Genomic DNA, 27,848 nt, shown 5'->3' with positions numbered 1-27,848 from the left:
CTATATTCTTACTACATAAAAAATATTAACGTAACCTAACATATCTTAGTATCAATCTTCCACTAGCTAGCTAGCTAGCATTAACGTGGTTTTTGCACGGTGATTTGCACGGCTACTCGCCACAACTGCTTGTCCCCTTGTATGTATTCTAAAGTTTTGAATACACCCCTCCATAGCATAATTAAGTCCCTTTTGATAGCTTCTGGAGGAAAGTAAATCCTTTATCGACCAAAACGTCCTCAAAGCCTGCTGTATTTCTAATCAAGTCTGGTTTGTTTGTCCGAGTTTTCACACGGTAACAATGGGGGGCGGAGCTTAGCGACAGGTCAATTATAACCATTCACACACAGGTTATGGTGATATTGCAATAAGTTCACAACCACAAAACATATATGGGTGATTCTCCAACTATGGTACTTTTTCTGTCCTTTACATATATTTAAAAAAATAAAAAACATTTCCACTTTTTTATTTTTTTCACACTTACTACATATTTAGGGGAACCTATATATAAAAAATCATTGTTCAATTATGTTGTTTTTTATAAAATATAAGACATTTTATATGCGTTTTTTACTATTTTGCCTCTGTCCCTAGGCCAGACTTTGGGTCTTCGACCTTATCTCTCTTAAAATCTAATACTGATATAATTTTAAATTCAAACAGAAAGTATGCATTATAACCCAATTCATTCAAATCTACTATTTGTTTTTATATTTCTTTTCGATTTGGCATATTTTAAACATGTTTAACACTTGTCCCTTGGGTTCACCGTCATTTCCACACCTCTGCATAAAATGCAATCCCAGGCTCAGTATTCTAGATTTGTATACTCAGTAACCATAGCAACTGACACTCCAGAGGGATCCACATGGCTGAATGAAAGAATGATCCCAGCAGAGGTTAATAAATAGGAGATATATCAAGGTAAATATGAGAAATACCGCGAGTATGTTTATTGTACGTCATTTCTGAACCGCTCATAATTCATTCCGATTGGAAAAATTCTGGATTTTTACAATTTCATTAGGTGTAATTTGAGATTATTTAATGCTAACTCTAAAACTAACACTAACAGGCTAGTCAAACATGAGATATTAGAGGGAAAGTGGGAAATTGTCATTTCCACGACCGTCTTTTCCACATCTGTCTCCATGGTAGTGATAGGTAGACAGGTTGGCTTGTTTTTGTTCGGTTGTGGAAATGACCATTGCTTTTGCCATTGTCTGGAAAAATGTAAAAAAACCCATATTATTCCATAAAAATCAGCACAGCCAACTTCAGGGCAGGTATCTAGGCATACTGGGGAAACAAATTATGCCAGTAATATTTTAATTAAAAATGTTTCATTTTCTGAAAATGTTCAGGTCCAAAAAGTACCATAGTTGGAGAATCACCCATATGCTACATTTCACAGTTCAGAAATGTTCATTTAAGATACTATATTGGTCATTGTAATGGCCATAGCCTATAGCCTACATGCTCTTCCTTTTTCAGGATGTACCCATATCTGGGAACGTATGATGAATGTTTGCATATGGCTTATGTCAGGCTTTATATCAATATTTGTGTCTCATTATTTGATTTTCTTCATGAAGCATGTCAATAGAAGTATATTCATTTATCTGTGTAAGTGGGATTGGCTGGAACCTGACAATATAAGGACCATGATAGTGGGATAATCTATGGCTGAGCAATTTACAAAAATGTATGAACTGACAAATAGTTTACATTAGAATACATTATAATTTCGCCCCAATGAGACTATGTAGAAATGTGTTGCAATTTCAAAACCGGATTACTCAGTAACCACTTATTGCACAGAGGCATGCTTTATATCCTTGTACAGGGCTGCCAACTTTTCAAAAAACCTTGGAGTGAGATTTGGTGGGGCCAACCAAAATGTTGCTGCGTAAATTTTTGTTTGGCTCATTCAGCATTATACCGTACAGTAAAAAAAAACGTACATCAGTGGTTCTCAGGTGTAGGGACCAGGCATGGACGGATTATGAGCTTTCGGGCCCCTGGGCCCAGATGTATTAAGGGCTCCCCACTAATTGTCGCATATGTGGAAGGGGGGTTTGGGGGTACTCCCCCAGATTTTTTTTTATTTGTTTAATGTGATTTCCTGTATTCTGGTGCATTTTGGGGATGGGCAATACTAAATTCAATCAGATTCATAGCCTACATCCTTTATTCCATGCAAAGGCTTGGGCTTCAGGCCCCCCTGACACCTTGGGCCCCTGGGTCTGGGCCCGGAAGGCCCGTGCAGTAATCCATCCCTGGGACCAGGGTCCCAGAGTTATATGAACATTGGTATCAAAGGGATCTAGCCTACTACTAGGACCATGGGCGTCGGAGGCATTGTGAAAGTGGGTTGAATATTTCAGCTTTTCAGTATGGGGGTCCTCCTCCAGAATTTTTTTTTTGGACTAGATGCAATTTCCTGAATTCTGGTACATTTTAACAGGTTATTTAGATACTTCTATATAACAAAATAAAGCCAGCCTACGAAATTAATAAAAAGTAAATCATGCATAATTTAAAAATAACTCAATAGGCTACTTGGCTACGCAATAAGGTTTCCATTACAGCACCGCGGACGTTCAATGAACACATGAAAGCGGATGGTTTGTTTGAAATCCCGACACTCTTTCAACTACATGGAACGTAATAGTGATCATCAAATACCTCCCCAGATTTCAGTGCCCATCAGTCCCAACATTTAACAACATAATCAAACAGTCCAAAAGTAAATTAAATATCAAACTAAACCGAAAATGTCATGCTTTTGAAGGCCTACCAGTATGCCGCTCCAAGAAACGCATGTCTCAAAATAAAACTCGCATAAGAAATAAAGGGCTGTCTCGAATACAATCCTGCCCCTAAAGGCCTGTACTTTGTCTTAAGACCCCAGCCATAATTTGAGGATTTACTGTATCTAAGTAGACAAACTGGCTTCAGATATCCAACAGAGTGAATAGAGATTGTGCAGTCTTAGCTGTGGTTAGTGACGTGATGCTGTTAATGGGGAGTTTTACATAGCCTAGTGTAAACCTATAGGTTATTATTTATTTGGCGTACCTATAAGGCTTTTTACCTTATCAAAAGTCAGGGGGACGACTGATCTCTTCAACACTGCGGGGGATTTGGCGTTTGTCACTGTGTGTGTGACCGAAGCGGAATGGGAGAATGCGTGTAACAAAAAAAAAAAAAAAAGTTTATGAGCAAATGGGAGAATCCAATGAAAATGACAATGAAGCACTAAACAGATGCTGAAAACAGCACTGGTATTTCGCACGGCAAAAGTGTGTGTGTGTGTGTGTGTGGAATTTTTATGGAAATATTTGTGCTGTAGCCTAAGCTATTTTGCACTTCAGAATTATAACCATGCACACACAGGTGGAATAGTTATAGTGATATTGTAATAAGTTCACAACCACAAAAACATATGCTACATTTCACAGTTCAGAAATGTTCAAAAATGTGTGTACATTTCAGAAGTGGTCACCTGTGTTATTCAGCTAGTTTATTTAAGATAATATATTGGTCATTGTAATGGCCATAGCCTATAGCCTACATGCTATTCCTTTTTCAGGATGTACCCATATCTGCATGATGTGAATGTTTGCATATGGCTTATGTCAGGCTTTATATCAATATTTGTGTCTCGTTATTTGATTTTCTTCATATTTTTGTATTAATGTCACTAGGAAGCATGCCAATATAAATATATTAATTTATCTGTAATGGGATTGGCTGGAACCTGACAATATAAGAACCATGATAGTGGGATAATCTATGGCTGAGCAATTTACAAAAATGTATATAGGCCTACTGACAAATAGTTTACATTAGAATACATTATAATTTCGCCCCAATGAGGCTATGTAGAAATGTGTTGCAATTTCAAAACCGGATTACTCAGGAACCACTTATTGCACAGAGGCATGCTTTATATCCTCGCATTCGGTAGGTTTGCTGTTTATTGTGAAATAGGGTTTTCCACGTGTTGTGTGAAGGGTTAGTGAAATATTAAACCGAGAGTAATGGGTAAATGCAAATATGATTAGCCTAAATTGCACGTCGGTTCAATGTTAATTCTCTCGCGAACCATTTATCACAGCAACTTGGCGCTAATATCATTGGAAAGCTTAGATTCCGCACGTTCACATGATGTGTGATATCATATGTATAGGTTTAGTTTAGTTGAACCTCATCTGCCAGGTATTTGACCTACCAGGTTGACACAGAGTGAAAAATACTCAATAATACTCAAAGCATACCTGAAGCCGGGGAAATGCGGGGGGGATGCGCCTGCATGGATGGCTTCTGAAGTAGCATCGCAAATGAGAGAACATTTTGAAAATTCCACAGACAGGGGGTGCTCTTGAACCCTCTCACCGTCTCTGAAAGCATAACCGTGGCTCAACAGGTAGATCTATAGATAGGCTAAACTCATTTTTCAGGCATCTGACCGACCGGGTTGACACTTCAGCGTGAGAAATCGGGGGTGTGGCGTGTGAGCGTGTGAAACTAATCAAATGCGTGTGTCTCACGGCCAATGCGTGAGAGTTGGCACCTATGTTGTATTCGGTAAGGTTTGCTGTTTATTGTGATATTGGGTTTGCCACGTGTTGTGTGAAGATATTTAACCGAGAGTAGCCTAATGAGTGTGCACTGTGTGCAAAATGCAAATATGATTAGCCTATAATTGCATGTCGGTTCAATGTTAATGTTTTCGCGAACCATTTATCACAGCAACTTGGCGCTAATATCATTGGAAATCTTAAATTCCGCTCGTTATGTGATATGTATAGGTTTAGTTTAGTTGAACCTCATCTGCCAGGTATTTGACCTACCAGCATGTCAACATTTAGCTTTCCAAAAACGGAGGGGGGGGGGGGGGGGGGGGGTCAGTATTTATACCGGATCTGTGTTTGCATATTTAATAGCCTACGTTAATACGTTTCATGTGTTTCAACACTGCATTTCAGTCGTTGCTTTTACCTTACCATTACCTTACGCATGCCAGTTATGTATCCACCAGCTAACAGTTTATGTGATGTGTTAATCAATTAAATTCCCAACAATTTCACAACAGCTAGTTCTGGAGTAGGCCATTCAACTAGCCAGCTTGCTTACGACGATACTCAGGCTGCGCAGTTGGCACCCGCTTCCTTATTTGGGTTTTGGATTGCCAAGTTTTAGCCTATGACAAAACGGTTGAAATTGAAAGTGATCGTGTATGTGTAGGGTGTATTTCATACACAATCTGGCAACCTGAATGAATCAATGATTTTAAAATGAAGTTTGATGGCCATGCAAATTACGGGAGTTTTCCGGGAGAAATAACACAACGGGAGGGTGCTGGGAGATGACCTTGAAATACGGGAGAAACCCGGGAAAAACGGGAGATTTGACCGGTATGCCTATCAGGTTGACACTTAAAATAGCCTACTCAAAGCATACCTGGAGCGGGGGAAATGCGCCTGGGATGGCTTCTGAAGTAGCATCGCAAATGGGAGAACATTTAGAAAATTCCACAGACAGGGGGTGCTCTTGAACCCTCTCACCGTCTCTGAAGAGAAGCCCCTGGCTGCAGCTTGCAGATCGGGGCTGGGCTCAATGTGGGGCGGAGTGCAGCGTTGAGCTCAGCCCACCTTCAGCACGTCTTCTCACGCTTCAGGGCCTACCTTGTTTCCTACTGTCCAAGTTATATTTCTCAACATAATCTCTGGGAAGAATGCTTAAATCCATAAAAGCATTTCCTCGACTTCAATAGAAAAAAAACACGGAGGTTAGACTATCGCTGTTAGGCTAACAGTACTGGGTATAGCCTAGTGCGTAGGGGAGAACTGGTAAATTGGAACAGCGGCACAAAAGTAACAGTGTTTAATTCTCAAGATGGTGTAGGTGGGTGATTCTCCAACTATGGTACTTTTTCTGTCCTTGACATATATTTAAAAAAATAAAAAACATTTCTACTTTTTTATTTTTTTCACACTTACTACATATTTAGGGGAACCTATATATAAAAAATCATTGTTCAATTTTGTTGTTTTTTATAAAATATAAGACATTTTATATGCGTTTTTTACTATTTTGCCTCTGTCCCTAGGCCAGACTTTGGGTCTTCGACCTTATCTCACTTAAAATCTAATACTGATATAATTTTAAATTCAAACAGAAAGTATGCATTATAACCCAATTCATTGAAATCTACTATTTGTTTTTATATTTCTTTTCGATTTGGCATATTTTAAACATGTTAAACACTTGTCCCTTGGGTTCACCGTCATTTCCACACCTCTGCATAAAATGCAATCCCAGGCTCAGTATTCTAGATTTGTATACTCATTAACCATAGCAACTGACACTCCAGAGGGATCCACATGGCTGAATGAAAGAATGATCCCAGCAGAGGTTAATACATAGGAGATATATCAAGGTAAATATGAGAAATACCGCGAGTATGTTTATTGTACGTCATTTCTGAACCGCTCATAATTCATTCCGATGGGAAAAATTCTGGATTTTTACCATTTCATTAGGTGTAATTTGAGATTATTTAATGCTAACTCTAAAACTAACACTAACAGGCTAGTCAAACATGAGATATTAGAGGGAAAGTGGGAAAATGTCATTTCCACGACCGTCTTTTCCACATCTGTCTCCATGGTAGTGATAGGTAGACAGGTTGGCTTGTTTTTGTTCGGTTGTGGAAATGACCATTGCTTTTGCCATTGTCTGGAAAAATGTCAAAAAATACATATTTTTCCATAAAAATCAGTACAGCCAACTTCAGGGCAGGTATCTAGGCATACTGGGGAAACAAATTATGCCAGTAATATTTTAATTAAAAATTTTTCATTTTCTGAAAATGTTCAGGTCCAAAAAGTACCATAGTTGGAGAATCACCCAGCTACGGAAACGTAAATAGACAAATATCATGTAATTATGTAGAATCTTACAGCCATCCAAATATGAATGGTCTACTTAAATACGACCAGACATATTAAGAAAAAGGTGCAATTCAAGCATCGCGATTTTTTATTTATTTTTTAAACCGCAACTGTCTGTTTAAGTTTGCTTCGTGAAATTTGAGCGTGTGGACTTCAATCACATGTCATTCATATCTTCAGTCCCTCTGTTTCAAGTTAACATGAGTGCCATTTATATAGTCATTGCAAATGAAATTAAATGAAAACTAGATGTACCGCAGAGCGGTACAAAATATGACCGCCGCCCAGTCCAGCACATTTTTTCCACAAAAAGAAATCACGCTGAAAGGCCTATATGATTCTAACTGTCTCACTAAATTGCATCATCCACACTCAATTCTCACTGGTATCTGCTAGACAACAAGTCCCAAAACATGATTAGTTCATAGATTTCACATGTAAAATTCATTTTATACAACCCCACCTCCATCTTGCCTGTTCATAATTCTGAGAAATTATTGATTGTTTGTGTTATGTTTATGTTATGTGTGTGGGTGTGTGTGTGTGTGAGTGTGTGTGTGTGTGTGTGTGCGTGCTTGTGTGTGTGCCTGCGTATGTGCCTGTGCATGGAAGCGTACATGTCTACTGTGTGAGTATATGTCATACGTATGATTACTGTGAATGTGTGTGTGTGCGTGTGTATCTGTTTGTGCACATGTGTGCACATGAAATGGGTTAACATGACCCCTGGAGGCAAATATACGGAAAAAAAATGGTCATCCTAGGCCCTACAGTTCTCAAGATATTCACAGAGAACTGTGTCTGCCCTACCCTCCTTTCGGGGGGTCCAGTCCAGCGGGGGGGCTACAGATCAAAACGAAAAATGACGGTTCCATGCTATCCATGTGGGGGTACATGCCAACCAAGTTTTGTGTACCCCGGTCTTTCAGTGTCCCGGGAATCCTTGTTGGTGTACGTCACTAAATGTACAAATAAATTATTTTATTGTAAGGCCCCCCATGAACGAAAGTACACAACACTTGGCATGCATTCGGAGGGTGTCATAATGATCCTACACTTTCAATTTCGTGCAGTTTTGACCATGTCAGCCAGAGATATTGTGATGAAAACACCTACATTTTTAATTTTTAACTAGGTGGCGCTATACATGAAATAAGTGTTAATGGGATGGGTTGACATGGCCCCTTGAGATCAACATACAAAAAAAAGGTGGACCTCCTAGGCCCTACGGTTCTCGAAATATTCACAGAAAACTGTCTCCGGCCACCTACAGGCCAGTTGGTGTATAGTAACATAAATTAATTTATTGTGTGGCCCCCCATGAACGGAATTCCACGAAACTTGGCGTGCATTCAGAGGGTGTCATAATGATCCTACACTTCCGATTTCGTGCAGTTTTGACTATGTTAGGTCACAGATACCTGCGATTACAACACCTCATTTTTACTTTTTTGTGTTTAACTAGGTGGCGCTATACATGAAATGAGTGGTTATGGAATGGGTTGACATGGCCACTTGAGATCAACTTACAAAAAAAAAATGGTCCTCCTAAACCTTACGGTTCTCGAGATATTCACAGAAAACTGTGTCTGCCCTACCCTCCTTTCGGGGGGTGCAGTCCAGCGGGGGGGCTACAGATCAAAACGAAAAACGATGGTTCCATGCTATCCATGTGGGGTTACATGCCCACCAAGTTTCGTCTACCCCGGTCTTTCAGTGTCCCGGGACTCATTGACAGAAATTTGGGCATGCGAAAAAGAAAAAAAAAAAAAAAAAAAATCTGACTAAACCTATATGACCACCGCTTCGCTGCGCGGCGGTCATAATAACAGTTGTAACACCCGTCTCTATGGCAAAATGAACTGATTTTATTGCGCGAACACTTCTGATTACAGTTATGTGATTTTTGTGCCGCGATCACACCCAATTAAATGTATGTATAGCCTAAACAATAGGCTATAGTGGCCAATAGCAGACCTTTATCTTGTTGTTGACCATATATTATAGGAATAGCCTACTAAAGAGGGTTCATTGTTGCATGTTCCCTTTGAGACTCGCACAGGCTACTAAAGAAAATGCCGATAGGCTAGAGATAAAATGCATTGATAATGTTATTGCTATAGGCCTATGTTGCAGACTGCATGTAATGATATTTATAGCGTAGCCTAGGCCTACTTAGATTACCCAAGAAACGCCGATGGTGTAGCACAGATTCTAGAACGCTGGGGGGGGGGGAGGGACATGATTAACGTGGGCAGTAGTTCAAGGAGGACACGCTTTTATAGAGTTCAGCATTCGGTTGAGAAAAAATTAACCCCGAGTCCGGGTAAATAGACAGACACAGAGAGGTCAAGGGGTAATGACGAGCTGATTTTGGGCTGAGCTCAACGCGCTCCGCCCCACATTGAGCTCAGCCCCGATCTGCAAGCTGCAGCCAGGGGTACTTGTCTCTGAAAGCATGACTAGTCGATCAGTGGCTCAATCTATAGATAGGCTAAACTCATTTTTCAGGCATCTGACCGACCGGGTTGACACTTCAGCGTGAGAAATCGGGGGTGTGGCGTGTGAGCTTGTGAAACTAATCAAATGTGTGTCACGGCCAATGCGTGAGAGTTGGCAGCTATATGATAATTTATATACATTAGCTTTTCCGCCTGAGTATATTCTATATTGCAAGATGGGGATTAAGCAGTTTACAGTCCCGGAAATGAAAGGAAATGGACGGGTTCTGCGTTGGCGGCGTTATGACAGTGCTTCTGGGAAAAGCATTATGAGGGCGGGAGAGGTGTTATAGGCTACATGTGTGGACGGAGGGTCAACTTGAAGCTCTCCTGGTATACTGACCTCGAATGTAACGACAGTGCAGTGGGATATTACATCGTCTCACATAAGGTTTTCTAGACCGATTATTAGAATTGCCGTGAAAGGAGAACAATGAGAAAGTAATGCTAATATAATACTGTGAGATATTCACTAACCCTCAAGAAAAACTTGTCCTTTTCCCCCTCTCAAGATGAAGCAACTCTCTGACAATCCTTAGCAAGCCTGTGTATGTAGGCCTATATTGTATAGAAATGTGATATTGCTTTCATAGTCAGGCAGAGATGAGAACAATGTGCTCGAATCAGTGATACTGCTCTCCATGCTAATATTCTCTATTTTTCTTGCCTAGAGCGCCATGCGGGACAAACATCCCGCCTAACTGTGCGCGTGTGTGTACATCTGCTCGCGCTCTGCAGTGAGAGAAAGGTTTCTTGTCGTGGGATTACAGGTCAGAAAAAGCGCCATTGCCCCCTACTGGCACCTAGCGGAATCACCTTCTGGAATTCTATCTCTACCTCTGTATTTGCTCAGGCATATGACAAAAAATGTGTGGGCTCTGCCGAATGAATCACTGTTTCTGTTTGGGAGTGGGAGTAGAGGCAGAGAAAAGAGGCAGACATTCTGTTGTTGAGGAAGACACACACACACACACACACACACACACACACACTAGGGGATATGAAGTTGATGAAAGAAAAGGAGATATCAATGGAGATGTTTTAAAAATAATGAGGGTGAAGTAATATGGAGTGACATGGCACATTCTCATTAAGCCTGAGGTCAAATGCACAAGGCTGCACCCTGCAACCCTGTGTGACTCATCACTTCCTCCAAAGAAAACTCAGTAAGCTAAATAAATAAAAATGTGGGGGCTGTCATTGGTATGTTTGCTTCCACACAATTATTCACTTCGAGGTTTCTGCGGTAACCCCGAAGTCAGACAAAATGTTTTGTCAGTTTTGAAATAAGAATGACCCCAATCCTTCCACAGCAATAGCAAGGCGAGTATCAGCACTGGCGTGCATGCCAGGCCGATTCAGATGTTCCACTGCAAAGTCTGTAATAAACATTTCACAGCAGCAGTTCAGAAGTGTCTCTCATGGTCTTATGTTGTAATTCATCACATCAGGTTTTTTTCACCTGCATTTCAGTGGAAGAACCTCTTTTTTCTTAATCTCCTAATTATGCTTTATCATTTCCATCTTTCACGCACAACACAACCAAAGCTGCCAACGACCTCTCAGCGTGTTCTTGGAGCTGGCTGTGTCATTTCCCCTTTTTTCCTACTCCCTCAATCTCCCTACCTTCTAATCTCAGTACAAGGACCAAAGCATGACCCCTATCTAATTAATTTATCACGACTGACTGATTACTGGCTGAAGGAAATTAAGCTTTCAAAACATATTTTGAATGGGTTGATGTATTTTTTTTTTCTTCATCCACTCTCCCTGAGGAAGTCTTACGGGCAGAATACTTCACATTATGTCAGAAAGCAGGAGGATTTTCTTCATTAGCCAGAGCCCTCTACCTGCACCCCCTCTACCCCCGTCCCACCCCCCAAATCCACTCCCGCTCCTTATCTATCTCCCGTGCCACCTTCTTCATAACCCTCCTCTCCCTTTCCTCCTTTCATCAAAGAGCTGCTTGTGCCTTCTGAATGGACCTATCCTATTCAAAGAGAAACGGGGACACCTATCAAAGTATATAGATGAAAGCAGTCTGATGATGTATTATACATGTGCGCCGATTGAATGAAGGGGTGGGTGGGTGGGTTGGGTTGGGTGGAGGAGAGAGATAGATGGAGAAGGAAGAGGAATAGCAGCAGGCTTTTTAGAGGTTTGCAAAGAATGCCTGTCAATTTAGAACGACACTGTGGTGAAGGGAGCGAGATAGAGAGACATTCCTATCAGGATGGCCTCTCTTGCCACCAAATGAAAATCAAATTAAACAGGGAGGGGGAAAAAAGCACAGCCTCTCTGCTGAAGCATTCAAGAGAAAAGGTAATTAATTTGGGAGCGAGTGTGATGTGCACGTGTGTGATGTGCGTGTGTGTGACGTCCCTCACTGCACTTCTGTCACCTTCATCTCGTCACAAACTGCACCACATTTCCCTTCTGGCTCACCTACATACACACACGCACCAACACACACACATATGCACCAACACAGACACATACACACACACACGCACACGGACCAACACACACACACACACGGACCAACACACGCACGCACCAACACAGACACACACACACACAAACCCACCGTATGTCCAAATGGCAATCTGTGTCAATCATCCATTACTATACTGGGAACCACATCAATGACATGCCAATTTGTTTCATAGCCAATGAAGGCTGCCTTTGAAGCTTTTTTGCCATTGTTTCTTGCTTTTGTTGTTGTTGTTGTTGTTTTGCTTCAAATATGGCCCTCAGCAGACCAATGAGATTATTTACTGCGTGCAGCATCTGTTGCTTTTTGCCTACCATTTGTTCACATGTAGCTTAGAGCATGTGGTACTGGTGCCAATACTGCATCAACGGCTCTGATGAGTGGGCCCAGCAGGACTGACCATCACACCCACAGGCCTGATACCCTCCCTCCCCCCCCCCCCCCCAACTCCTGTGACCCTTTCAATGCACCAAATGACCACCAGGCAAGCGTGGATGACTGTGCCACATCGCCAGAAACAATATGACATACCCCTCCGTAGAGATTAATGTGAGATTACGCTGTGGAGATGTATCAGTAGAGTAGCAGTGTGTGTCAGGATCGGCACTTGCGTAACACAGCACAGCCACAGTGACACAGCCAGACGATCGTGTACACTGATCGGAAATGGTCAGATTATGCCATATTCGCAGAACTTTTTTTTATTTTTTTTTATGAGCATTTTAGAACAGAAAATGCACGGCGGAGATGCGTCTGTCCCGCTTAACTCCCATGCTGCACAGTAGTTAATAATGAGACTTACGTAAGTGTGCCATCAAAGAATCAGGGCTCCTTTCTTTTATTACCCATCCAGGGCACCCAGCTCTCCCCTCCCTGTCTCCAGTGCTCAGCTGTGCTGCTACTGAGACATCATGTGAGCAGTCAGCACTTTTCCACACAGCAGGCAGGCCGAGGAGGGCGGCAGGCAGAGAGAAGGCATTAATTGGATGTCTGGCTTCCATTAAATCGTAACCGCGGAGCATTAGGGCCAGCGAAACGTACACTTGCAGTCCATCATGCCACAATGCAGACCCGCGTGCCACGCATGCACGCACACGCAAACACACACACAACACACACACACTACTGGGTTCATTGTAAAGGACTATTTTGTGTGGTTACATATAACTTCATTTCTATTTCAATCAGAAACTCCCTCTTGCTCACCTACACACATGCTTACAATACAATACATGTTTAGAAAGTGCAGGTAAGGTGATATGTGTGATGGGGGTGGCCTGTCTTTTATATGGAGTGACAGGAGTCTTACCGTTTAACCACGCATATAATCAAGGGATTCTTAGCACTGTATTCATCATTACACATACTAATATTGTATGAAGACATGGAGATATTAATAGGAATCAGTGTCTTTGTTTCGGTCTGTAACCTATCTTTATTGATTTGGAAGTTCAAGGTTAATTCCAAAATAAAAATGTTGAGCTTCAATTACTGAAGGTGTGTGTCTGTGTGTGTGTGTGTGTGTGTGTGATATTTTAGACAGGAATTCATAATGTGACAAAAAACATCACTTCTGATTCTGAATTATTTCTAAGCTGGATTTAATTAAATTTGATACATCCAAAAAAAGCATCAAACATAATGTTTGCATTCACACATCCAAGGAAAACAACTCGATGGCTTATTCCATGATACAATCAGTGAAGAGCCATACCAAAATAGCAGTTACAGAAAGTTTTTCAATAACATCATCACAAAATGAAAACACAATGAATTATTCAAAATGCTTCATTTAACATTAAAAAAGATGGGTGCAAATCCATCCTCAGTCAACTAATCTGTTTAGAATATTTTACATAATATTAACATTCACATAAATTATTTACAAACTCTCTTTCTTCATTGTCTCTGCCAAAGCGATAATATGCTGTATAAGCACACGCTGTGCCCACATGTGTGTTTGTTATACTGGGCCACACAACCAATTGCATTATATTAGACTGTATTTCCTTCAGTGCGACAAGGCACAGTTACCTCCAGGGATCTTTACATACGGAGTGTAGCTCAGTGTGGGCTATATATATTTTATGAATAAATGTCCAAAACATAAATACAACATATACGTCACACAGAGAGGCATCGTTATCCTCGCATCCAAACTATTATAAACAGAAAGTGATATTGATGCACTTGTTTACTGCCATTTAAATCATGCTTATTTTTTTTATTGTTGTTGTCCTACTTGATGATGAACCGGCCCATAAAAAAGACCAGCAGAGCTGGACCGCCTGACATTTTAGGGAGCCCTTTTGGAGTAGTAAAGATGCCTGTGTGATATATCACCATTGGCTGCCTCAAGGCATTGTGGGGATGCTTCTGAGCCAGAGAAAAGACAGAAAATAGTGGGTAAGTGAAATATGTGGATGAGACAGAGAGAAATAAAGAGAGAGAGAGAGAAAGAGAGAGAGAGAGAGAGAGAGAGAGAGAGAGAAAGAGAGAGAGAGAGAGAGAGAGAGAGAGAGAGAGAGCAGGCCTAGTCAGAAAAGATAAGAGCAGGAGATGGAAAAAGTGGAGACCAAAATGTGCACAAAGAGGCAATGCTCAAGACAGGCGAGTGCTTTGAGAGGCCATAGAGAACTCTTATGTGAGAGGAGGGTGGGAGGGTGAAGAGGGGGAAATGAAATGATGAGAGAGGGAGGATGTTCAGGGGCCGACAGAAATAAAACCATACAAAAGAAGCGCTGGAAAAAAAGGAAAAGGATTGCGTGAAGAGAGAAGACAACAGGAGAGAGAAAAAGAGGAAAGAGGTGCTGTACAGGAGTGGAGACGGAGACGGAAAGAAACACAGAGCAGCTGGAAAAGAGGGGAAGGCAGAGACTGCTACCGGAGAAAAGTGAGATAGTGACGAGGCAGACAGCAGGCATGCTGAGAAAGAGAAAGAGACTCTGTACATGTGTGTGTGTGTGTGTGTCTTTGTGTGTGTGTGTGTGTGTGTGTGTGTGTGTGTGTGTGTGTGTGTGTGTGTGTGTCGTCCTCAGGCTGGCGTGTAGAACACCTCTCCGCTGGTCATCCGCCTGACCAGCTCCTTCCAGAGCAGATCACGCTCCCCCTGTGCCCCCTTCATGAAGCCGCGGTTCTCCTGGGCCCGCCGCACCAGGTATGGGATCACCTCGTTGACCGGCCCGTACGGCACATACTTATACACGGGGAAGCCGGCCTGGCCTACAGAGAGAGGAGACAGAGAGGATGTGTGAGTGAGTGAGACAGCGAGAGAGAGAGAGAGTAAGAGTGAGAGAGAGATGGAGGCAGGGAGGGTGCTATACACTTATCACAGATAGACTGTAAGAGTAATGGGATACCTCATTCACCTGCCAGACCAAGAGAGTGGGGGTGAGAAAGAGAGAGAGAGGGAGAGGTTGAGAATCTGAACTAGAGAAGAAGAATAGGAGAAATAAAAGGATGTTTCTTGGGGCAAGATGACCTTAAAGAGGCTGTGAGGGGGACCAACCCATTAGCTGTGAAATGTTTTTTCACACAGCTCACAGGAGGTGAACAGAGGAACAGGAGGCAGAGAAGGAAAAGAAGAAAGTCAACTCTAAACAGAAAGACAGAGAGAGAAAGAGAGACAGAGAGAGAGAGAAAATGAGATAGTCACTTTTTCTTTTTTTTTTCTCTCAAAAGCGCAACATGAGACGTTTGTGTTTGGTGGCAAAAGACACCTGTGCTGAGATAATGGTGATTTAGGTGTCAGTCAGCCCACGGGAGCGGATGGGGAGCTCCTGCTGAGCGTGCGCTGAGCAGCCCCCATATCAGTATGCACCGCACCATGCCTTAAGCTCTGGCATGCTCACACACTCCCCATATGCACATAGCCAACCTCAGATGGGGACAGAGCACTGAGAATAAACAGAGAGAGAGAGAGAGAGAGGGAGAGAGAGAGAGAGAGGGAGAGGGGAAGAGAGAGAGGAGGGAAGAAGAGACAGATATCACTGCAAAAAATCCTAGAATTCAAAATCTAAGTGAGTGAATATGTACTTATTTTTCTAATATTTGCTTATTACAAGACATTTTTGCACTTGATTTAAATAATTTTTTGCCTTGTACTAAGTGAAAATCTTCTTGTTCTATTGACAAATCTTGCCAGATAATAATGCTTATTTTAAGTAGTATTTCCACAAAACAAGAAACTTTCACTTGCAAGATTTGCCAGCAGAACAAGAAGATTTTCACTTTACTTATAACAAGGTCAAAACGGTGCAAAAAAGTGCAAAATGTCTTGTTATCAGCAAATATTTTAAAAAATAAGTACATATTCCCTTGATTTAAGCTTATTTATCTCACTTAGATTTTGAATTCTTGGATATTTTGCAGTGTGGTAGTGGAGAGAACAGAGGAGAAAGAAAAGAGAAGAGGACAGAAAAAAAAGAGATGCAGAAGGAGAAGAGGAGAGGAGATGGTTGCCATGGTGCTACTACTTGCTGTTCCATCTTGTTTGCTTCATCTTACCCAGTGGGAAGCTGATCTGATCACACATCCCCAGGAGTTGACCAAAGTACACCTTCTTGTCCATCGGCGCCAGGTCCAACTCGTTCATCCTGTTTGACAGGCACACATAAATGACCAACAGACAAGACAGACAGATAAGTGCTATTACAAATGCAATGCATATCAGGAGTACATACTGCATAAATGGATAGCAAGGGCTAAGACACTGACACATTCTCAATGCTATCTTGAAAAGACTTCAAGAATCAATCTGATGCAGGCAGCTATCCGAGACATCACTTTAATGAGATTCTCTCTGATGACTCACTCGCTTTGTGATATTAAGCTTCTCAGGTGGCTGCGGTGTGTCTAACACATTGATGTATGAAATCAAAATTCACCAATCAGTGCGCATATGAAAGCATTCATTTATGATTGTTAGTATGCGCTAAGAGCATGGGCGAAATCCGGAACCGTTCTGTATTGTAAGAGTCTTGAAAAGGTTCTGCGAATAACCTGATGAAGCATTCATACCCGGAAACCACTTTGAAATTTCCACCTCTGAAGAATCCTTTGCAGCCTAGGCTAGCCAACACACCCGCCCACCCAGCCAGCTCCTTTTATCAGCACATATGTGTGTGTGTGTGTCTGTGTGCGTGTGCGTGTGCGTGTGCGTGTGTGTGTGTGTGTGTGTGTGTGTGTGTGTGTGTGTGTGTGTGTGTGTGTGTGTGTGTGTGTGTGTGTGTGTGTGTGTGTGTGTGTGTGTGTGTGTGTGTGTGTGTGTGTGTGTGTGTGTGTGTGTGTGTAAGCGTGTGTGTTTAGTGGCAAATCTGCAGTCTGCACACGTGTCGGTCTCTGACTGTGAGCCGCTGAGGGCAAGACGTACCTCCTGAGGGTGAACTTGACCGTGTCCAAATTGTGAGAGGCCACCATGACGTTAGCGGTTCTGCTGTTCCCAATCTCCTCCAGCACATAGTCCAGACACCTATAGGGGGTTAAGACAGCAGCAGGGTGGACATTCAAGTCAGTCCCTTATATTGATTCACAAACTGTCGCTTCAAAGGCTTATTGAAAGCCATTGTGTGCATCAGATATATGTGTTTTAAGCATCCCTTTCTTCTTGAATGCATCATAGATTCTACACTGTAAAAGGGAGCAGCAATATTCCATTGGTTTCATCTGCTAGTTCTGTGCTTCCGGGTTTGCTTCCCTCAGAAAGAGGAAGATTGATTTTATCTTATGAATGGCCTAGTGCAGGCTGTGTACTTTTGTACAATCCTTCTGTCCATGGAATCATGAGTGTTTGATGGCATAAAAAAAAATGCTTTTCAGAGGTAAACATGAAAGATAATGGAGAGTGTGTCTCACTTGTGGTACATCTGGTTGGTGGACTCATAGTCGGGGTTGATGGGGTCTTCGTAGCCGATCTCGTCAGCCCTGCTTCTCTCCTGGTACATATACGCCCCCCGCACCAGCTTGGCACCGAAGTACCAGCCGTCACGTCTCGACAGCTCCACGTCCATAGACACATTATCAAAGGCTTCCTGAGAGACAGAGCAGGAAAAGCAGAGAGGAGAGAGAGTGAGTGAGGGAGATAGAGATAGAGAGAGAGAGAGAGAGAGAGAGAAAGAAGGAAAGAAGAAAATAGTGCCAAAATAGAGCCAAAGTTGTGTCTGTCTGCTGGGACTATGCTCTTTTGTCAAATAAAGAAGTGAGATCCGTCATCTTGCACACTGCGGACGAGTGAATCACGACGTGTCACGACTAAGGTCAGACTTTTAATTGCTTCAGGGAACATCATTACAGAAAAATGCCTTCATTCACACTGCTGTGAATGTGAAATTGGAATAAATACCCTCACACTCATTATCAAATATGTTCCGACCTCTCAGTGAAAGTGTTAGACTAGACTGGGTCATTAAAACCCTCTTCTGTTAGATAATGAATGGGAGGATAAAGCTTGACTGGCAGAGTGATGGATAGATCTGTTTGGAGATTATCCATACTCTTAAAATGGACACCACAGATGCACCACACAGCAGAAACCCAGCAGAAATAATACTTTGTTTATATCTCAGGCATGAGCAGTATATATCCCACCGGCCAACACAATTTATAAATTATTATTTCAATAATAATGTATAATAATTATCATAAACAACTGACACAATGAGTCCTTTGCTTTTTTTCATATCTCTTGCACATTATTGCCTGCACATCATTACAATGCATAACACTTTCATCATTCATCTTTAAGAGCCATCACTCAGTACAACTGAGAATGCCACATGCATTCTAAAAAGAAACAGGCCATTTCCTTGAGGCAGATTAGAACGGTCAGCATTTCTAATAGAGGGACTGCTGCTATAAGCTCATGGCCTGGCGTCCTCCAACATGGCTTTGCTCTGTGGCGCTAATGTGTTGCTCTGGCAGCTCAGGCAGAAAATGACACCTGAGGCTCGCCTGTGCAGTATGACTCGCTTCTGTACGCAAATTAAAAGAAGAACTCACGGCAAGCATTTAAATGCCCTATGTTACCAAAATGCAATTACTGTGCACATCAGGCCATGACTGTGTTTTAATTGAAATAAAAATGTAAGACCTTATCTTAGGTGTTCTATCAAATGTCTTATTTTAAGCTCCTCAGTAGTCTGAGATATAGGCTGTGATGTATGTTTTTATGAGTTACAGACAGTTACTTCCACCAATGCTTGTCCTGCAAAATCTGCACTGCATATTCTGAAAATACAGTTAGGCAGTTAGTGAGAGAAAAATAAGGTCTATGTAGAGCTGGCCTTTACCTCAATGGAATTCCTATCATCAAAACAGTAACCACAACATATTGTAACGTCGGTGTCTTCCGGACTGAGTGCTAGCCTCCCAGAATGCAATGTGTGTGAATGCTGGATTGTGTAATGTCGGTTTTAGTGAGTGTAATTGCGTTTACCTTGTCATGTATGTGTTAGCTTGTGTAGTCTTTCTTTAGGTTGTACCTCATGTATTTTGCCCGGTGTATTGTATGTGACAACCCTGTTCGTGTATCGTGCTTGTTTTATTGACTTCCCTTGTGTTCCTATGTAATGGTGTCTTGGTATGTGTGTGTTTCCCGCTTCCGCTAATAAACTATTGATTGGACATCTGTGTGTCGCATCAATCGTTACAATATATTTCATGCAAGATCATAATCACAATAGCCAATTATCTGTGACTCACTGTCACACATTACCAGAGAGATCCAGAGCACACGCACCTGAGTGGTTGCAATTCATATAATTTCATGAAACAGTCAGTCAGGAGAGCTTGTGCACTCTATACTAAAGTGGTGTAATGGCAATAGCTGATACCAAAAGTACAAGGATAACTGGGCCCAGAGCAATTAACAGATTTTAGAATTGTGTAACTAATTATTCTGTACATGCATAATATGAACTTAATATGAATCAAATTAGCAGTCTGATCCAAAGTATCAAAACACCTCAGCAAAAAGTTGACCAGCTGACATCTGGTACAAAGAAAAATGTCAATTTCCATGACCCAGCTGTGGCGCAACTGGCTGGGGCACCTGCACCGTACGCCGGCGACCCGGGTTCGATTCCCGCCCCGTGGTCCTTTCCGGATCCCACCCCTGCTCTCTCTCCCATTCGCTTCCTGTCACTCTCCACTGTCCTATCATTAAAGGCATAAAAAGCCCAAAAATATATACTTAAAAAAAATAATTCCATGACCTGTAAGATATATAAAACGATTTTCTTTTACAAAAGCCACTTTTCAAAACATGGTGACTTTTGACCTCTGAACATATGTTGTAAATTTGTAAACAGTTTTCTGATGTCTTTGAAATACTGTGGCCTCCAGTGGCTAAGCCCATTGCTCAGCGTCTACACACACACATACACACACACACAAAAGCCACTGAGGAGCCGAGACTGACCTTTAGGTAGCACTGGTAAGTGTTAAAGATGACGGGGCTCTCTCTATTGAAGATCCTCTGCATCTCCAGGGTCAGGCGGCTGATGGCCGGCTGGAAGTACGTTTGTTCTGCGTCCACCATCAGCCTCACCTTATTCTCCATGGCATGCTGCAACACAGAGAAAAACAAATCTGTTGACACAACATGCCTCTCCGCCCCTCTGGGAGACCTCATCTGTGGGCAGCCTCACAGGCGGACAACATCAAGGGTGTGTTGCTTTTCCTCCCTTTCTTGATAGACTTTGGATGGGTCACAGCTGACCACCACACAGATAGTGGCTAATAAGAGTCACGGCGTGACCCTGGCTTGTTTGCTCGCTCACCCGCTCGTCGCCCTACCTTGGCTAAGACGTCCATCCTCTGCAGCATCCTCTTCATCTGCTCCTCCTCTTCCTCGGTAAACTTGTTCAGGAGCGGTTCCAGCTGACCTGTCTGGGCAAACAAGCAGAAACACATGCTGGAGCAGCATGATAAGCTGAGCTGCAGCATGAGCTGCCGTGCAATGTTGACATCCGATTTCAGCACACACACGCTCTTTGGCAACAAAATGAATAGCCAATCTTATCTATTTAATTACGTACATCACTAAAATGTGTAGAGAGTTACGGGACTATTTAGATAAAGACGGATCAATATAGCCCTTCATTATCTCCACTTAAATATCCAAACCCACTTTACCTACCTCAAGGTTTGGAACAACGAGAAGATTGGAAATCCTTGTTCTGTCATCTATCAAGCTGTTCCAGTCCAGCAGGTCAATGGTTCTGTTGGAATAAAAAATGATTTGTTTACTCTGCTCAGTTAAATGGACAGATGTAAGACAACAGGCTCATCAATAATGTGACTTTTAGAGCATTGTAAAAGAAAATCTATTTGTCAGTGAGTTTGTGAATGATAATTTTTCATAAGGTATGGAATATACCAGTATATATATTTTTTTTTTTACCCAGACGAGCCTATTTTCTCTCCTGTGAACCAGCTCTGAAAGTCACCCTTGGCACCAAGCTTCTCCAAATATGCCTGCAACATAAGTCATGTAGTAGTAATGTGGCAGACTTCACAACCTGATAAATAAATCAGGAAAAGATCATAATGACCCCAATGATCAAATCATACTGTACATGACACATTTTGATCTCTGTAGTCCAGAGACCCATAACTGCATTGGTCACAGAGTACTTTAAATAATGTACAGTGTAGTATATTTTATACAAGGAAAATTAGCTTGAATAGCTCAATCTGATGCATTTACATGTCTTATGCTAATGAGCATGTTGATTAATGTACACTGTCCCTTTTAGATAAATAAACAAACAAACAAGCACCTTATCAAATCAACTGAAATGTAAAGGCTATATTAATACCTGCAACTTCCCCAGATCGAGTTTTTGTTCCAGCACCTCCACACCTTCCATTCCCTGTTTGGCAGCTAGAAAATTGAAGAAGCACCTCCACTTCACAAGGACCTCTGAGAACTGAAGCTGCATTGACACACATACCAGATGAATGAATGATTAAATGTGTGTGTGAAGTGGCCTTTGCATGAATAGGCTTTTTGGAAATGAGCCTCAATCACTGTAGTATGGACCATATCAATCTCACCAAGAACTGTGGCCGCCCCAGAGCTGTCATCTTGATGGCGGAGAAACCATCTTCAGAACTCCCTCCTATTGCCATTCACAGGAGAGATGGAAAGGACAGCTTTAAAAGCCGGGGCTTTTCTTTGAACTTGTACTCTTTTTCTAAAAATGGCTTAAGAACCACCCAACCCCCTCAGCCCACCCCACCCCCTCTCTTATGAGATGGATATTCATACACTCCCTGTTCACCTGAAGCTTTGATGCACTTGAGGAAAGTCTCCATGTGTTGGTCACATTTGGCCTCGTCAGCATAAAAGTAGGTGCGAGCACCGGTCACACCTCCCCTACGGTCTCCAAACTGTCGGTGGGCCTTGTACTTATTCTCGCGCTGATTCTCCCCTTCATTGCCAAAATGCAAGAGTAATGGTATCCATTAACAACGCAAACAACAAACAAATAGAACACACAATAATGAATAGTACACGGAGCTGATTTCTACCTGGGCTCTCTCTCTCTGCAGCAGACACACATGACCTTCAAGGGAGAAGCAAACAAACCAGAGATTAAATCCGCGCTCTACTATTTACGTTCTCATTTCTATTATGTCCGACAGTTAACAGCGACTTGCACAATGTTTTTTGCCATGCAGGTATTTGGTGGGTTAAAGGTAAACATAAAGTCATTCAATACTCTGCTCAGATGACAGATTAGACTAGCAGACAGTTCTATAAATAGCCTCATTCTAAAACGGGTGCTCCCCTCTCGAAGGTTATGACATAATACGACTAGCACAAAAACACCATGTTCAATACTCTCAAAGGTATATGATGTGACCTATTGAAAGGGCAGGATTCCACGTAACGGCCTGGATCTGTTTCATCAGATCACGAGGCACAGTATGCTGTCACATGACACCCACTTTCCAAGCGTCAATGTCACCGCACACATTCACAAGAGTTGTGCATCGGCACCTCCCACAACCACTCACTGGTCAGACAAGGCTTTGACGTCTGCAGACTCGGCCTGGCTGGCCAGCTGGTTATTATTAGAGAAAAAGAGGGTGGGTAAGAGAGAGAGTGAGAGAGAGAGAGGGAGAGAGAGTGTTAGAGAGAGGTGTACCCTTGAGGTCATGGGAGAACACACGCAAATGATGCCTGCTCCCAAGTGCTAAACTATTTCTTCCCTGCATCATGAGCACCTTGGACAGAAAAACCTCCTTGAGAATGCACGACAGGGAGTTCTTGCGCCCTCTCTGTTACAGTTTTCACAACGCCAAGTCGCACATATTATAGTAATGGACTCATTATACAGCGAGTAGCATAAAGTAGCACTTAAGCAGCACACAATGCCTGTACAATTTTGTTATGACATCCATGGGGAGAATATTTGATGCATGACTGGTTGAAACCGCAGCACTCCTTTACACAAGGTGGAGAAGGAAAGGGCTTTTTATTTGTTGATGAAATATGCTCTTTTAGAGAATAAAGAGAAGAGCTCTCACAAGGATTGTGATCATGTTGTCTAAAACAACATACTATCCTGCTGTCCATTTATACAAGGCTAGTCAGAGTATCTGACTCATGTGCCTTTTTACAAAATGCCAAACAACTGACTGTTTTAACAGCTGCACAGACATCCAATCAGACTGGGGGGGCCTTTACCACATCCACCAATAATCTGCAAGCACACTGTTTACATTCTGAACTACAGATCAAATTAAGATCTATTTTTGATTACTTCAAACATGGAGAGATTTATAGTGTGGCAAATACTTCTGGTTAAATGTGCATGCATTGAAGGTCTGCATTAGTCACTGCTACATATTTTGGAAATGGAATAAACTACTGGGTCCAGGATTTGCCTGGAAAGAGCTTGTGTACCACTGCAAATAGAATACATGTTTCCAAGTTATGCTTTCAATTGATCAGATATGGCTGCATGAAGAGGAGACCGACACCACCCGTACCAAACACTACTGAACGTTTCTGCTTACAGTGTCACATGTCAAGCCCATTCCAAGCCCATGTTTGGAAGTTTTGTTTGAATTGGGTGCTTACTCCATCTCTTTGTTTTCAGCCTCCTCCTTTGTCAAGTCCTCCTCCACACTATAGTCCAACACAGCTCCCACTCCATAGGCTTGGTTCTTCCGAACCAGGGGTTTGATAGCTTGGTGGTCTTCCCCAGCCACAAACTGCCCATAAAAAGTCATCTTCATAAGTCGCTCAAATGTCTTCTGACCCAGGATCTTCTTACTGAGATCCATAATCTGCAAAAAACAAAACTTAGACTATAGTTACAGTTGGATTAAAAGCAGCTAGTGAGGCTTTGCTTTACATCATGCTTTGCTTACAATAAAAGGATGTGCTTCAGCTTGGCAGGAATATGCTCATATCAAATGAAGCATTTCCCCATCTTTAAATCTAAATGTCATGCTTTCAGTGTTTAATGTCATTCAATATCTGAGCCCCGAGTCTTGCATTGGGTGCCCTTTGGTCCTATACTCTTCAAATGTAAAACATTATGTTGTATCAAATTGCCTCTACCGATCCCCTTTTTACTTTACACACACACACATTGTGTACTTTCCTTTGACTTAGCAGTAATCCTACACAATAGGCCTGACTTGAACAAAGCTCCAGGACAGACCATCATTGGGCCAAAGAGAGTTCAAACTGCAGCAGTAATTCCAAACTCTCAATAGACCGTGATGTAACTGGACACCGCAAATGATACAGTGGACAGAATGGCGCACAGATCACAAATAACTTTTAGTTAATTAAAATTATTTATTTCATTGTTTATTTTGAAATATAAATTATGAACCCATACTGACCTTTCTTTTATAAGAATGTTAATTATTAAACAGGAATAGGCTACTGACATTTTTTCTGAAAATAACCAGGATTCACTTTTTGTTCATTTCAGCGTGATTTTGAACACACAGCACATCAGCACGCACATACCTCCTTGTTCTTATCAACCAGGAGGTCATAGGAGCAGAGTTTGAACACAAGCAAACTTCTGAGTAATTCACCCGTGTCTTTGCTCTTGTATGCTTCTTTGGTCTGATTAAAATCAATCGAAATCTTGTTTTTGCTGGTGCCATGCTTCCTGCTCTGCTGGATGAGATCTGCGTGAACGTCGGTTTTGGGCACTGCACCGTCGATATCCGTTGACTCTTCTGAACTCTGGTTCCGTTGCGTGGAAGCAACTGTGGATCCTAATCTTCGGCTGGACACGGCGGATATATTTCTAAGGTTCACGTCTAAACCGGCTCGCGCGAAAACAGGCACTGCTTTGGCGTAAGACATAACTTTTTAGGTGTAGCAGCTTGACACTTCCCCTATTGTTGCTTAGGCATTCGTTGTAGTTATTATGAGGTGCGGCGCCCATGTTTATACATCACCTGCCAAGACCGCCAACGTGATCACACAACGTGAGCGCCGGGTTGGCTAGGATTCTATGACGCTTGACTTTGATAAGGTAACATTATGCCATCAGTTCGTCTATGAATTCGGGCGCGCTTGTAGGTGACTGTGTTGACGCGGGTCCACCACATCATCATCATCATATTGATTACTGTTACAAATACAAGTGTGATAACAAGACTAACTCCCACTAATACAGGGCTCTTCAATTGGCGGCCCTTTAAAAAAAATGTAATCTCTAGCAAGCGCATGAGCTGTTGTCCACTCTTGCATCTCTCACTCGCTTTAGTCCTGCAGCCACTGCACCTCAGCCCATTGAACAAGTTAGGCTACATTACAATTCATTACATTTGTACATTTATAAGCTAAACGTAAGTGCCATAGTTTAGTTTCAACTTAAATTGGCACGTTGGAGTTTATCTACTAATATTTAACAGGTTGCACCACACAAATAGTTTCTGTCAACAATATCGCAAAAAAACATGGGCACAATTTCTGCAAAACTTGGTGGAAAGGTGGAGCAGATCCGACTCAAAGGGAATTTCAAAGTATTTCTATATAGTAGCCTGGCTATTGCCGATGTCCTTCATTTCTTCACGTCTTAACATAAACAAATGCAATTATAGACTAGCGAAGTCTGAAATGAGCCTGTCTAAAAGCCTCTTGGAAATCATGTGGCATGTTCCATTAAATGCGCACTCAATTGCGATTCGAAGCAAAAAGTAGGCTATGATAGCCTAACGAAGGTAAATTGCATATTTGTAAATGGCGACGGCAAAACGTTAAAGTGAATCGTAGACTTTATAATAAAGAAAGTAAAGGAGATGATTTGCACCTCCGTTCACCAAATAAAGGCCGTGGTTGTGTTTCTACAATATGTTGGCACAAAACGTAATTTCTGTCAGAAACCAAGTAGGCTAAACGTTTTCATTGTCATCGTGAACTATGACGATGCCCATGTTCAGTAGGCTATGTGTTTCATTTATTCAAGCAGTGACATTTGGTTTAATGCATGGGGTAACGTGAGGTGCGTCAGAAAAAAGATGGGCCTGTCCCTCTCAAAACATGTTAAAATAGCGTGATTAGCAACCAGAAAATAAAAAAAATCCCGGGGGACACACCCCCGGACCCCCGTGTTATTATTATTAGGCTATTATGACTGGCCTGCCCCCACTGCTAAAAAAAATCTAGGGGTCACGGTCATCTCAAAAATGGTGGGAACGTCAAATGTAACAAGTAGGCCTATTCATGGGTTTCATCAGGTCCCTTTCCACAGGTGTATAAAATCAAGCACCTTGATTATCAATGCAGACTGCATGGTACTTGATTAATACACCTGTGGAAAGGGACCTGATGAAACCCATGAATTCATGGGTTTCATCAGGTCCCTTTCCACAGGTGTATAAAATCAAGCACCTTGATTATCAATGCAGGCTGCATGGTGCTTTGATACACCTGTGGAAAGGGACCTGATGAAACCCATTAATAAGTCAGAAGAGCTACATATGCGACTGATTACACATTTAATTCACCTGAACAGTGTTTGAATCCTGTTTGTACTCACTGGAAATCTTGGACCTAGCAGTACTGTGCAAAGCACAGATTCCATTTGTGTTATCTGTTATCACAGATTTCATTCCATATTAGCCACCATCAACCAGCCAATGATGTTGTTATGCATGTACAAAATACAACATTTGAACACCCATATTGCTGCTGTTGTAATTCATTGTATATACAGCTGTTAATGTGATTACTCATATTTCAAGCCGCATTTCTCCGGCCCCTCAGTTGTGATGCTTTTCATGAACTGGCCCCCATTACAAACTAATTGAATAGCCCTGCACTAATATGTCCTCTTGTTTTGAGGTGGTGGTTGTAATCCATACAGCAGTGGACTCGGTGGCCTCATTAGGGACAAATAGCCAAAGAACTTAACCACATGAATTCCAAAACAAATTTCAAGTTTTTGCCTGAAATTGCACTGTGCCTATTTACGAGGGCATTGTTCCCACCTCTTTTGGGGCCTACCATCAAATGTTTGACCTTTATAGAAATCTGAGAACCTTTGGCTTTCGTATGAAACAGTCAAAATAACTGTGTGATGTACTGACACAGAGTTACAGAGGCTAGAATATAGTTTTTTCTTTCTGCCGGATTACAAGCATCTCTGAACTGACCACATTTCAGCCCTCTAGGTCACTTGATATCACTTAGAAACACAACTGAGCCCTAGCACCAGGTCTTGTGAAGCTGTGTGCAAAAGTAGATCAATATCCTGAATTTCCCCTTGGGGATCAATAAAGTATCTATATATCTATCGATCTAAAAATATAGAATGAAAATATGAGTGACCATTATTTGCCATGGTATGCTCATGCGTTTTGTAAAATGCCTATGGAAACTCCCCATAGGACTTGGGTTAT

General features: G+C 41.9%; 1 protein-coding gene across 1 annotated transcript; it reads right to left on the bottom strand.

The window, feature by feature from the left end:
* Positions 1-14,443: 14,443 nt before the first annotated feature.
* On the bottom strand, positions 14,444-25,288 carry prodhb (proline dehydrogenase (oxidase) 1b). The gene is made up of 14 exons (XM_076269896.1): positions 24,958-25,288; positions 24,052-24,260; positions 22,494-22,528; positions 22,244-22,393; positions 22,017-22,081; positions 21,779-21,895; positions 21,361-21,434; positions 21,097-21,178; positions 20,754-20,846; positions 20,377-20,523; positions 17,814-17,989; positions 17,332-17,430; positions 16,467-16,555; positions 14,444-15,182 (listed from the first exon to the last, which is right to left on the bottom strand). Exons 2-14 carry the CDS (start codon positions 24,255-24,257, stop codon positions 14,995-14,997), a joined length of 1,521 nt encoding a protein of 506 aa, XP_076126011.1. The 5' UTR covers positions 24,258-24,260; positions 24,958-25,288; the 3' UTR covers positions 14,444-14,994.
* Positions 25,289-27,848: the final 2,560 nt, after the last annotated feature.

This window comes from Alosa pseudoharengus, unplaced genomic scaffold (assembly GCF_046254945.1).
Source record: "Alosa pseudoharengus isolate Yale_2024_CS ecotype anadromous, Long Island Sound unplaced genomic scaffold, YU_APseudo_1.1 YU_APseudo_1.1_scf_6, whole genome shotgun sequence".
NCBI classification, from domain to species: domain Eukaryota; kingdom Metazoa; phylum Chordata; class Actinopteri; order Clupeiformes; family Clupeidae; genus Alosa; species Alosa pseudoharengus.
This window is presented reverse-complemented; position numbering and strand designations above follow the sequence as displayed.